The sequence below is a fragment of the Micropterus dolomieu genome, linkage group LG20 (genome assembly GCF_021292245.1).
Source record: "Micropterus dolomieu isolate WLL.071019.BEF.003 ecotype Adirondacks linkage group LG20, ASM2129224v1, whole genome shotgun sequence".
Taxonomy (NCBI): Eukaryota; Metazoa; Chordata; class Actinopteri; order Centrarchiformes; family Centrarchidae; genus Micropterus; species Micropterus dolomieu.
In genome coordinates, this window is record NC_060169.1 from 29,868,193 (window position 1) to 29,881,293 (window position 13,101).

Genomic DNA, 13,101 nt, shown 5'->3' on the forward strand with positions numbered 1-13,101 from the left:
ATCTCACATTGTGCAGTTCAGTTTGTAATGCATCATATTCCATTTAGTGTTAAGGAGGTCTTAAATGTGGCTTTCTAAAGCCTGCAGATAGATAAGAACTTAAACGGGGCTGCTGGTTCTATCACTTGTAGCGCTGTGAGGAGGACTCTCTGACTGGTGACAAAAGGCCAGAGGAGAGAGAGGCAGGCATGGAGCCCTCCCCCTCCTTTTCTCAGTGAGGGAAGCGGGCAGAGAGTGGGTGTTGGAGAGGTGTGGGGGGTTGAATGGGACCAGCTAGTGACCTCAGGCAGAAAGAATGTCCCCGTTTGCTCAGTCGGCCCGCTCCCCTAGCAGCGCACCACACAGTCATCAGCGCTGGGTCCTTTGTGTTCACCTTCCAGACCCCAAACTCCAGAGCAGAGGCCACAGGCGAGCACACAGCAACACCTCACAGCCCCTGCTGCTGCACTGTTCACTATAATCTCACTATTCCTGCAAGTTTAGCCTCTCCAAAGTCTTGGTTTTGAAGACAGTGTCTCTGCACATGCAGTTCTTCCTCGATCCTGCTTTTTCTTTGCTCCACGCTACCAAAATGCTAATTCCTCCTCAGTCTCAAAGTCTTAAAAATCTCACCTATTGTGTGGACAGCATTCCTCGGCTTCTCCAGCCATTTATGTGGGTGTTAATGTATTGCCATCTCCCAGCATTGTGACACTGTGTTTGTGTGTGAAATACAGCGATTGCATAAATTTCAGTGTTAAAAAGAGAGGGTGGGGGGGGGATTTCCCATGCTGGGATGCCCATAAAATCAATGGTGGCTCGGGACGACAATTAAATCTGACTAATCCAGCAGATTTATGAGATCCTTGTGCTTCGTCTGCCAGGCTCGGGTGAAGTCATCACGCTGCCAGAGAGACACCGTTGCTGTTAAATGAATTTGAATGGGCGAGCTGTAAGGGGTGCATGGCAGGGGGCTGCAGAAGCCAGCCCGCAGCAGAATTTCTTTTTAGATTGGATTCAAACTTGGATTCTGATGAATGAAGACTCACCAAGAGGAATTCAGTCTTGACACTCGGAGCTGAAAGCTCAGTGTGCTAAACCTGAATCCGGCGTGGTATGCTCACGTGTCTGTGGGATGTGTTTGCAAGGTGTAGGGCTGCAACCATTGATTGTTTTCAATGATATTTGGTCTTTAAAATGTCAAAAATAATGTGTGAAGGACTTCAGCAGTGAAGAAAACCTCAGAGTTTGTATCTGAAAATGATGTGAAACAAAGAGTAAAGCCAAGGTTTGGTCATGGATATTGATAAATGGCCGCACTTTTAAATGGATAATGAAATTGATTTGACAAGTTGGGGACATCCTCCCTCCAGTCTGGAATTGTTGGTTTGTCTGTGAACAGTACACAATGGCAGGAAAGGGAGGAGGAGAGATTTTGGGGGTAAGCAGCCTGCTGTATTGATTGTGCATGGGTTGTGAATGGAATCCTGTTGGGATCAATGGACCGTGTAATTAAATGAAGGCACAGACAGGATGTCACCTACATTCGGCCAGCCAGCTGCTCTACACTGACCTGCTCTTGTGGTTGTAAAGTAGAGAGATGAAGGAAGAGGCATACAGTATGATGTGTTTTGACTTGAGTGTAAGAGGTTAAGAGAAACTGTGTCAAAATGTTCTTCAGTGTGCTGTGTCTGACATAATCTGTTTGTTTTTTCCCAGCACATTAAGGGCAGAAAATTCAGAAGAAATTCCAATTTTAACTGACACTGATGTTTTTATAGCAATATCCAGCTCAACTATAGTACTTGTTCCTGTCAGCAAGCTCTTTCTTTAGACAAAGAAGTCATAACTCATAGGTATTTAACATTAGTAGTAGTAGTAGAAAAAGGCTTTGAGATCTGTCTTTTCCTATAAAGACTAATAGGTTTCTGCTATATTAGACATCACATGGCTATAAAGATGCATGAACATGCATCAAGGATTAGAGATTTATTGTAAACAGCTTTTAGTTCTTTTTAAGACATAGCATGTATTGAAACACAAACATTACATAACTCACATTTATGACTTTAAGTGATACTCCAGGTAAGTATTCTACTTCCATGAAGATGGGGGACTCAACAAGAGTTGTAATAAAAATATAATGGTCAAAAGAGGCTGCGATATTGTGATTTTGGCAGTGTATTCAAAAATGCTCTGTCGTACATTTCCCATGATGCAACTTCATAGCATCATTTGATAGACACCTCCCTGCCTGGTAAATGTCCACACCTTTCTCTATACTCAACCTCAGTTTGTAAAGCAAACTTTCTGTTAAAAATGTAAAGTATCCAAGCCAGCAAGAAAAGAAAACAACCACGATGACATCACTATGACATCGGGTTGTTTTCTTTTAAAAGCTCCCTCCAGTGACACAAAAGACACTCTACAACTGTTTTCACACTTTTGAGGGATAGTCCCCATGACGAGTAAACTGATCTTGATGTGTAAAATCCCAGAGTGCACCTGCTAAAACAGCCTCCACTCTTCTGTCAAGTCTTTCCACAAACATTTGGAACTTGGCTACAAGGATTTGCACCCAATCAGCCAGAGAAATATTTTAAGGCCTGGTCACACACAAGAAAGTGCAGCGAAAGTCTGCGCATCTTTGCGTAAATAGGGTTCTTGAAGCTTGGTGACGTAGTGACTATACTTTCAGGGTTACTTGGTCAACTGCTATAGCTGGCGAGCTGACTACTAACTCACGGTCGGTTTCAAGTTGGTTTCAATAGCTCACGGTCATGGTCGCGGTGATTCCATTGGAATGAATTGACTTCACTGCCATTTTCAGGGCTGGTGTGACCAGGCCTTTTGGTGAGGTTGAGCGATAAGGCCTGGCTCACATTCAGCGTTCCAGGTCATCCTAAAGGTGTTTGATTGTGTTGAGGTCAGATCAACTGAGAAAATGATTTCCTTATGCACCTTTGTACATTATGGCATTGTCATGTTGAAATAGGAAACTGTTGCTGCAAAGTTGGAAGCATACAATTATCTGAAATACTATTGTATGCTGTAGCATTAAGCTTTGCCTTTTAATGGAATTAAGGAGTCTAGCCCCAAACCAAAAGTGCATATAAAGGGGTGTACACGTACATTTGGCCATATAGTGTATCTTCAGCAGCACGTTAGAGAAACTCTTCCTTGCTTGAATATGTAGATTTCATTTGTTGTTTTTCTTATCAGGGCGGAGGCTTCGCGGCAAAGCATTCTACAACGTCAACGGGAAGGTCTATTGTGAGGAGGATTTTCTGGTAAGTCACCTGTGCGGTCATGATTATTGATTTTGGCAGCACTGTGTCATTAAATCATGGCGGGGCGACAGAGGAACGGAGAGCAGAGAGCGAGGGATTAGGATCTCAAGCTACATTCTGCAACCCTCCAGAGGAAACAGACATTGCTGCTACAATTAGGAGTTTAGCACCACCCTTCCAATTCACACTAATTTCCCCCAAATTTCCCCAAGGAGCTCAATTACCCCATGAGCTGCTCCCCGGTACTTACAATTAACAGTGGGAGGAGGACAGCTGTAGCTCTCAGGCTCCCTTTTCCATCTGCTTCAGGTTAACAGGACAGACAAAGGGGCCTGCTCTCACGATGCCTTCGTGTTCTGTTCGGAAATTTTGTAATGTAGATTAACACAACAAGATGCAAATGAAAGTATCACCTTTCTGATCATCACATTTTGTGTACTATAGCTGCATGTGATGCTGTATTTAAGATCAAGAACTAGAATGAAATGTGACAGAGCAAACATTGAGGAAGGAGCTTACGAAAGGTTCCTGTAACATAAATGTTGAAAACATCTTTGTCCTAACACATGGCCTCATCTGCTGGCAATACTTCCTGTTTATAGGCAACTTCCCCTTAGAGTTTAACCTGTTGATTAAGCAGTGCTAAAATTCCTGTTTTACACTTTGCAATCACTGCCTGTAAATGATAAACTGATCCTGGGGTGAGACTAATGTTCTTCCGCCTTCCTCACACACTTAAGACTGGACTCATCTGGCCTGTCACCCCAGGGGTGTCTCAGGGGTGGGGGGAGTGGCAGATGGTAGATCTGGAGTGGAGATGTCAGGGCAGGGGGCAGGCTGCCCATCACCACCTCCCACCTCCACCTGGTAACCATGTCTCCTCTAACAGCCCCCGTTCATCGGGTCACGACCCTGAGGGAGTTGTGAGCTGCAGATGGTCACCTTCATTATCTGCCTGTGCTTGGGGTTTAAAGGAAAGGGGCAATCGATGGGACACGGGGTGTTTTGTTTCCTGTAACACACAGAAGGCACTTCACACCCAGTTGGTCCGGTGGAGATACTCACCGACCAACAAACAGGTGGCAAATCCCAAATGTGGATGGATTTAACAGTATGAATGTGACAGAGGGCCTTGCGGAAAAGCAGCAGCACCCTTCTTCCGAAAAATAAAGATAGACATTAGGTTAGGCGCCACAAGTGACTGCTGCCTGATGAACATGTCAGCTGAGGGACAATAGATTTTGAAAGAAACCCCTCTCATGTTAATTTAAAGAGCGCAGCAGCGCCCTCTATAGATGAGTCCTGGACCTAAACATGTTCATGCGTCAGTGAAGCAGTACATGTTCTACCTGATGGCATGGCCCGCACAAAATCCTCCGAACATCACTGCTGTGGTCAATAAATCCAGTGTCTTGTTTTATCCACAGTACTCTGGTTTCCAGCAGACGGCTGAGAAGTGCTTCGTGTGTGGGCACCTCATCATGGAGATGGTAAGAGCTTTATCAAACACAATATGTAAAGCAAAGAGCGAGTGCATGTACAATTCCGCCATCTACTTGTGGCGTTACTGTGTTTAGGACACTCCCAAATGACTATATGTAAAGTTACAGTTTTTTGTGTCTCACAATCTTGAGTCAGTTCAGCTGCCTGCTTAATAACATTGTAAGTTCATATGAATTTATTTAGCCCTCTTTATGTTACTGCATGAACTCCATGGCCTCAATCCCAAGTCTTACTGTAGTGTGTGCTGTGTGTGCGTTTCTTCCGTGTGTGGTTGTCTAGATCCTCCAGGCACTAGGCAAGTCCTACCATCCTGGTTGTTTCCGCTGCGTGGTGTGTAAAGAGGGTCTAGATGGAGTGCCTTTCACAGTGGACGTTGAGAACAACATCTACTGTGTCAAAGACTACCACACGTAAGGAAGACATCTGTCCACTCTGCACACTGATAAAATGTCATTGCTGCATGACCAAATGTGGCCTAACAAGCTGTTTCAGTACGAAAAGGAAAAATTGGAACATGGAAAAAGCACAGTTTGTCACAAAATGCACGATTTGCACGCTATTCTTACTGCTGTTACTTTTACTTTGAACCTATATTGTCCTGGTTTTATTTGGAAAAATGTGTTGAATAAGAAGTCAACTGATTTACACTACACAGAAACTGGTGACATCTTACAGTCTGTAATTTTCATCGTCTCGTCCGTGACAGGGTTTTTGCTCCCAAGTGTGCCTCCTGCAACCAGCCCATCCTTCCAGCCCAGGTAAGGAGTAGCTCTAAATGCAAATGAGTTGTGACATGACTTACATATCTGTTAAGTTTGTCATCTCCAAGAAATATGCGTTCCACAAAAAAATGTATTTATTAAAATGAAGGCACCTTTCCAGACTATATTCTAAAGATTCAGCGATAAACACCAAATGAATGTATATTATTTTTAAATATTGCTTTTCATTTGAGACAAATGTGCGTCAAGTCTTAGATCATCTTGGTTTCTATGAATATGCCAAGTACTATTATCTCTGTTATTAGTCACCCTTTATCAAAATAAATAGCAGTGAGGATGTTACAAGATAAAACTTACAAAATATGAAGAATTAAATAGAAATGAGAAAGGACTGAGCTAAAGTAAGCTTGTCTACTGAAGTTCAATATAGAGGATTTTTTTTCATTTTGTTTTCAAAAGTCCTATCTGATACGTGAATATGATTACCTATATATTATCTGAAATACTGATCCTGCCAAAACTTCTTAAACTTAAATAAATCTGGCTGAAGGCGGACAATTTTTCATTTTAATAAAAATGCAATTAAACAATCCTAAACTTTCTCCTCCTGTTTGCCATAAAGCCACATGTATATAGAGCAGCTCAGGTGCTGCATTCTGTACTGAGAGAGTGGAGCAGATTGTGTGTGTTGCTTCAGGACACGTGGCAGCTGCAGGGATCAAACCTGCGGCCTGCTTCTTATTGGACCATCACTTTATTAAGACACTAGAATGATGCAATGTGATGGTCTTACTGTGTGTTTGTCCCACCAGGGGTCTGAGGAAACCATCCGGGTAGTTTCTATGGACAAGGACTACCATGTGGAGTGTTACCACTGTGAGGTGAGTCCTGCAATCTGTCCACACACGTACACACACAGGGTATGAGTGTGAGCAGTCCACCATGCATGTGATTTGACTAGGGTGCATGATTCAGCTTTTCATGCTGTCGTGAAAAACAGGCACACACAAATTCCCCGATCGTGCACAGACACATTCACGGACACATCAGACACAATGATCCTGACTCAGATCTGCAAATCATGGGACGAGACTAGACTCAGTTTGTGGCGGCTGGTGTGAGTCACCCCTGCAGTCTGTTGTGGAAGGAATGAGACGCGCACACACAGAAAAAACACACCGGATACTAATCCCAAGGTTACAGCTCAACGTTGTGACTCATTGACAAAGCACATTCCAGTGTTGAGCTCTGAACTCAGCTGGGGACATATTGCTTAAACCAGACTGCCACTGACCTCCGTCAGACGGTTTGCAATTCAAGTGTGAAAGAAATGTTTGTGTACAGAGGAAGGGTAAAGTCCAGAGCTGATGGTAAATTCATTACATATTGGGGGTTGGAGTTGGAGGGGGTGGGGGGTGAATCACTGAATACTGAGCAGAAGATACAGCGAGATTCACACCTGCATTACTGCAAATTCATTTATAATACATACATTTTCAGCTGCTTATCCTCTGAATCACGACAGCAGCAGAGTGGTTAAGGGCCTGTTAGTTTATGCAATGCTCTCCAGCATCTTCAGGGTCTCATCCCTGTCATATGTACACCAAATTCCTCCGCAGTTTCAAGGTTAAGAGTGTTCATTCACAATTGCAAAGGCAGCACCTGTAGCTGGTTCACAGAATATTTTGTTCATACTCCCTCTGGCATTTTGGAGAATACTGCAACGAACAACGCGTTGAGCTTAAACGCCTCTGCGCCTGCACGTAGCTTGCACGCCATCTGCGGTGGGTCGTGCCATGTTGTCTCGCGTGAGTATAAACTAAGCTTAAAACCGGCTACTTTCATATTCGGAATTCCTTCTGGACATCTGAACTCTCTAAGGATGTGAGGGGAAGACATAAAATGACATGTAGTCACTTGTATAAGGGCTTTGCCTTCAGGCTCAGTGAGAAGATTAATGCCACTCTCTGTACATAAAATATAAGGCTACAGCCAGTAGCAGCTTAGCTTAGTTTAGCTCAAAGACTAAAAACTGGGGAAACAGCTAGCCTTGGCTCTGTATAAAGATAATATACTGTATATAATCTGTGCGCCAGCACCTGGTATGCAAAATCTCATTTATTTAATCTGACCAAAGCTGAAGTGTAAAAGTATTTTCCATGGGGTTATCTGCCGTTTTTGCACTCATTTTTTTGTACAGATTAAACAAACAAGATATAGCGTGTTCATTTATGAGTTTCGGTGGTGCTGGACACCACCAGGTGAGCTCTTTCCCCCTCTTTCCAGTCTTTGCGCTAAGCTAGGCTAACCTGTAGCTGTAGCTGTAACAGAGAGATGTGAGCAGTGGTATCAATCTTCTCATCAAACTCTCTGTCAGACTATTCCTTTAAATAAATGTTGCATTGACAAAACACACACACACACACACACACACACACACACACACACACACGCATGCATCTGGGTTTTGTTTTTTCGTCTTCATGGTGTTTCATGCTTCTGTCTTTATGGCACTCTTTCAGGACTGTGGTCTCCAGCTAAATGACGAAGAGGGCCATCGCTGTTACCCACTGGAAGGCCACCTGCTCTGTCATGGCTGCCACATCCACCGGCTCCAGTCGCAGGTCTCTGCCCACCTGCCCCCCAGTTACCCCCTCCATGTCACAGAGCTGTGAGGGGGAGGAGGGTGGGCAGCAACCAAGCCCTGCCTCCCAGGTGACCTGAGACACCAGCAGCGGTTAAGAAATTTTTTAAAAAGGCCTGCAGCAGTACCAGGGAAGCCTCTGAGCTACAGCCCCTGTCTTCAACTGAACAGCTGGGCCGTGGACTAACACACAGTGCAGGTCCCACCACAAGCCATGTCATGTCACATGACGGGGCTGGGAAAAAGGGTCCTCCTCCTACTTCATCTGTGGTCCTTTCCTCCCCGCTCCCCTGGGGTGGCTAAACCCTGAAAGCCAACACGCCTACTCACCCAGAGGCCCCCGTGACGTCACACCTCCTGACCCCTGCATATTCATCAAAGAGAGGGTTTTTGGATCGGAGGAGAGAACGTGAACTTGTCTCTCTTCTTGCTTTTCTCTCTTCCTTTCCATGTTTTTCATTCCTATGCTCTGACTGAAGGAGTTTACCACAGTGGATTCACCTGTGCTGTCACACCTAGAGTGCACTGCTGATGTCTGCGTCGGGAAGGCCAGGGGACAAGCCACTATGTCCAAGTACTGGCTGGACTTGACAGACCCCAGGGTGGGCATGCTGTGCCTTCGGAGCGGGCTCTCTCTGTGCGGCCCCTAACACTGAAATGGAGTCCTGCTAAAGGCTATGCAAAGGACACCCAGCATCATTACACAGGGCTGTGAGAAAAAATATTAAGTCATCGCTCCTCACCCCGCACCGCCCCGAAATAACAGATGCACCGTAGCGCCACAAGCCCAGAGGACAGACTGACATTCCACTTAGAAGTCTTAGACGAGACCTCGAGAGATTCACATGCAGTGTCTTAATTAATGATTATATTATGACAGAAAAAGAAAATGTTAGATGCACATAGATTGTCTTTTATATATGAATATATATTTTGCAGATGTTTTCCACGTGACATCATAGATGTAGATTGTCGGGTTTTTTTGTTGCTGCGTTCGCGATAGATTCGGAGGTGAAACACAGCGTCTGTCATGTTGTCTGACGCTTCTGAAGATTTTGGGTCTGTTGCATCATTTCTCCTCCAGGACACAGAGCCTCTTCATGTCTGTCAGTGGGTTACAGGTCCACAGGCTTTATAGGAGCAGACCTGGCTCAAATAGCATTTGCCTTCAGTTATTTTTATTCCACTTTGAGTACCAAATGTTCAGTGCCTGAATCACGTTTTTGGCAACAGATGTGTTCCTTTTAGACTGCATATGAAGTGTATACAGCTGGAACATTCCTGCATACTTTTACATTTCACTGCCTTTGGTTAAACCTCAAGCAATGTATTTATTGTAAATACACTAAAAAGTCAAAATGAATTGAATAATGATTTTGACTATTTGAACTGGTTAACCTCTCCAGCGCATGGTCTTAAATTAAGCAGCACTTGAAGTTCTATGTAACCTAATTCCTACAAAATGTAACAATGCATTTATGTACCTTAACTTTAGACTTTCTGACTTTCTGTCAAAGGCCTCTATTTTATCACACAGAGTGTGAGATTAAGACTTAAGCTTAATCGTCAAATCTGAGAGCTTAGCTACAAATTGGTCTTTAAATACTAAGATTTAGGCGCTTTGGTGGAACACTAAAAGACACAGCAGTCAGAAATCAAATGTCAGCTCATGACAGAGAAAATGCAAACGGTTGTAAAGATTGTTTTACAGAGATGTTGTTTCATTTATTAAAAAAGGTATTTGGAAAATATTTGGCTAAACAAAGTGCTAGAAATTGTGAGACAAATAGCATGTTGTGTGCACTAGGCACCTCAGAGGGATGAAGATCTGCACTAAAAATAAACTAATGAACTTACACCTTAATTATACTTTTAAACTATATATCATTTTCCATGCTAAAAACAGTGTTCACAAGCATTTGTTGATAATTTTCTGAACACCCAGTTGCTACTTTCCTCCAGAGAGGAGCCTAAAGTCAGTAATTTTCTATCACCGATGTCTGCCCTGACACTGTCAGGAATGTGGCACCTGGTACTCAAACAGGAATCAAACAATCGCAAATACCTTTTTCCACCAGGTCTGTTCAGGACACTGTTTCCTGGTATGTTTTCAAGACACTGGTTTTTTGTCATATGAGCACTGAGAACAAAGTGTGTCACTACGAGGAACCTCCACTAGTCTGCATACCTTAAGACAGAACGGGTATGTTCTGTGTCTTGCTCTGGTTTGCCATGCAGTCTGCTGTTGTGTTTTGAGAGGACGTCCCTGAAAAACCCGGAGCTGCTGGTCCCACCCGCATTTTTATGGGACAACCTTGCTGGATGTATGCGTTTATGTGTGTGTGGGTGGGGGGGGAGTGCAGGCAGGCAGGCGCTTGCATGTATGTGTTGCAGTGAGTCATGTATGTATGTGTATAATATGCAAAACAAAAACTAAATGAGACAAAATCACTTGAAACGCCGAGCTGTGGTGGTCCTGAAAAATTTGTCTCACCTCTCTTCACTGGGTTACTGTCACAATGAGTTTGTTTTCCCCCAGATTGGCACTCAGTTAATCCTCCCCTGTAACATGAAAAGTTTTGAAAGTCAGAATTCAAGATAATTTAGGGAACTTCTGTTTTTGAGGAAAATTCTGCCTCAATCATGCGAATTATAGAGATAAACCCCCACCATGTGTGTGCTTATTTTAAATATGAGCAAATTGTGTAAATGTCTTAAGTGTGTGTGTGTGTGTGTGTGTGTGTGTGTGTGTGTGTGTGTGTACTAATGGCAGGACCATGGCACATGCACATCACTGTGTCTGCAGGGCAGGGCAGCATCCAACACAGTGACCCCTGCTCTGTCTGTTGTACCCCAGTGTTGATTTTGATGACATTGTTCGTTCATCACGTACCTTTGTCCAGATGTTTGTGTCTAATTCTTGGTGTTTGTTCGACCCTCTGTCTAGTACCATGTTGGTGGCGCTTACACATGTTCCAGTAAATGTTCCAGTGGCTGATATATCATCCTCTGATAGTGGCAAACCCATCTGGTAACTAAAAGAGAATAAAACAATCACCAACTATTATATGCACTGGCCCAGCTCTTATTCATACTGCATTACCGTGCACACCGGTCTGAATAAATACTACTGAATGTGTCAAAGACAGAGACTGAAGCCAGGGGTCACCACAGGCAGAAAGTGATTTTTGATTTATCCTGATCTAATGAGATTCATTCGAATGTAATAATAATTCGTGTTTGTTCTCCTCCCAGTTGTATATTTGTTAAAACAGAAAAGAAAAGGACTCAATATGTGAGACATTCCTTGTCATTTGATTAACCTCAAGGGTTCTGGTCAAGTAACGTGTGCCATACTTGAAGAATGAGGCATTTTTTTTAACTAGTCTGCACAATATCTACGCCCAAGATAAAACGGGAAATGATCAGAGTGTATCCCCTGTTAAAGATGTCTTGATTCACCTGTTTTAAAAGTACTTCAGTTTCTATTGCATAGCACACAGCTAGTTACCCTGTAAATAAAGAGGCTAGTTTTTTATTTTATTTTTCTGTCAAAAATCACTTGGAAAGAGAAGACGACTTCTTCTCTTACTGGTAGTTCCAACAAGCACATCTCGACACCTGTTAAACATCTTTTGTATTTTGATTACCTAGATGGTTCATAAAAAAAGGAAACTAGATCTATTTATCTAAACATGAAAAAAGTCTAAAGTTATTTAATGTATTAAAAATCGGGACGTATCATTTAACTGTAGATGACATAATCTGCTTTTTCAATAAAGTGGTTTTGTAGCTAACTGCAAAAAATCTGTTTTTTTTCTCTTTTATTTGTGTGTTGTTTTTTGCCATGTTTAGCAAATCAAGAGTTAAGAACCCCAGTTACAAAATGCCGCTGACATGAACGAGTTTTGCCCAAGAATTTTCTTCCCATAACATCCTTCATGATTGGTTTTACTTTGGAAGTCTCACACATCAAATGATATCACTCTCATTTCTCATATTTTAGGTATGCAGAAATGTAACTACATTTTTTTTTTTTTTTTTACCTTCATTTAACCATGTCAGTCAATTCAGAACAAATTCTCATTTACAATGACGACCTGACCAAGAGGAAGCAACAGGAGGCAAGTCAATACAAGACATTAAAACATAGATACAGCTAGTGAATGAAAATATTAGACTAAATTAAACGATCACAATATATACTCTCTATAAATATATAAATATTTTCCATTGACTGAATTGCAGACAGGTTTGTATCAGTGACAGATTATGATACAGAAATATGTACTAAATATTACACATGGAGACACTTATAATTACCTATAATTATCTTTGAACCATCTTTGAGGACACAGTGTAGTAAAATTACAGCTGTGTGATTCATAACAACATAGACACATGTCGCATCTAAACAGCAGGCTAGTCATGAAAACATGGCAACATGGACAGTTTTGGACCAGGAATGCAGTGGAAGTGTAAGTGGTAGTACAGAATTTTACATTTGCCTTAACACCGTTTTCACAACGGAGTTTCATTTATTCTTGTTCCACTCTCACATCTGGCTACTGGCAGCTGGCTAGCTTAGCTTAATCCACTTTAAAATGCATGTTTTCACACTTATATTTTGTAAGGGAGTGCATGAAACAAGGTAAAGGTGTTAATTAGAGAGATATAAAATTGCTGAGGCCGATTTTGTTTTTTATTCAAGATATTCGGGATATTTCACTTGTATTCCTACAGTAATCATTGAAAATACAGTAAGCTAAAGTAATACTGTAATCCTGGAAATCATTCAATTAAACCAATGTAATGACATTTTAACAGTAATCAAAAGAAACACTTTATGTTGAAGGTGAAGTATTTCTCTGTAGCTCTTAATGTCTTCTGCTGACGTGTCTCCCTGAAATGATCATCCAGGGGTCACTGGATTACTGTTGGATCACCCTGGTTCTTTTTACTG

The 13,101-nt window shown here is 42.4% G+C and overlaps 1 protein-coding gene across 2 annotated transcripts in view; it reads left to right on the forward strand.

Moving 5' to 3' along the window:
• LOC123958771 (WT1 interacting protein) overlaps positions 1-11,945 on the forward strand; it is a 28,608-nt gene extending 16,663 nt beyond the window's left edge. Inside the window, exons 1-7 of one of the 2 annotated variants that reach the window (XM_046032374.1) lie at positions 2,446-2,905; positions 3,202-3,269; positions 4,697-4,759; positions 5,052-5,182; positions 5,479-5,530; positions 6,307-6,375; positions 8,017-11,945. In XM_046032374.1, the coding sequence (XP_045888330.1) occupies positions 4,751-4,759; positions 5,052-5,182; positions 5,479-5,530; positions 6,307-6,375; positions 8,017-8,169 (414 nt within the window). In that variant the 5' untranslated portion in view covers positions 2,446-2,905; positions 3,202-3,269; positions 4,697-4,750 and the 3' untranslated portion in view covers positions 8,170-11,945. Of the gene's footprint in view, positions 1-2,445; positions 2,906-3,201; positions 3,270-4,696; positions 4,760-5,051; positions 5,183-5,478; positions 5,531-6,306; positions 6,376-8,016 lie in introns of those variants that run through there. The other variant, XM_046032373.1, reaches the window with a different exon arrangement.
• The last annotated feature ends 1,156 nt before the right edge of the window (positions 11,946-13,101 follow it).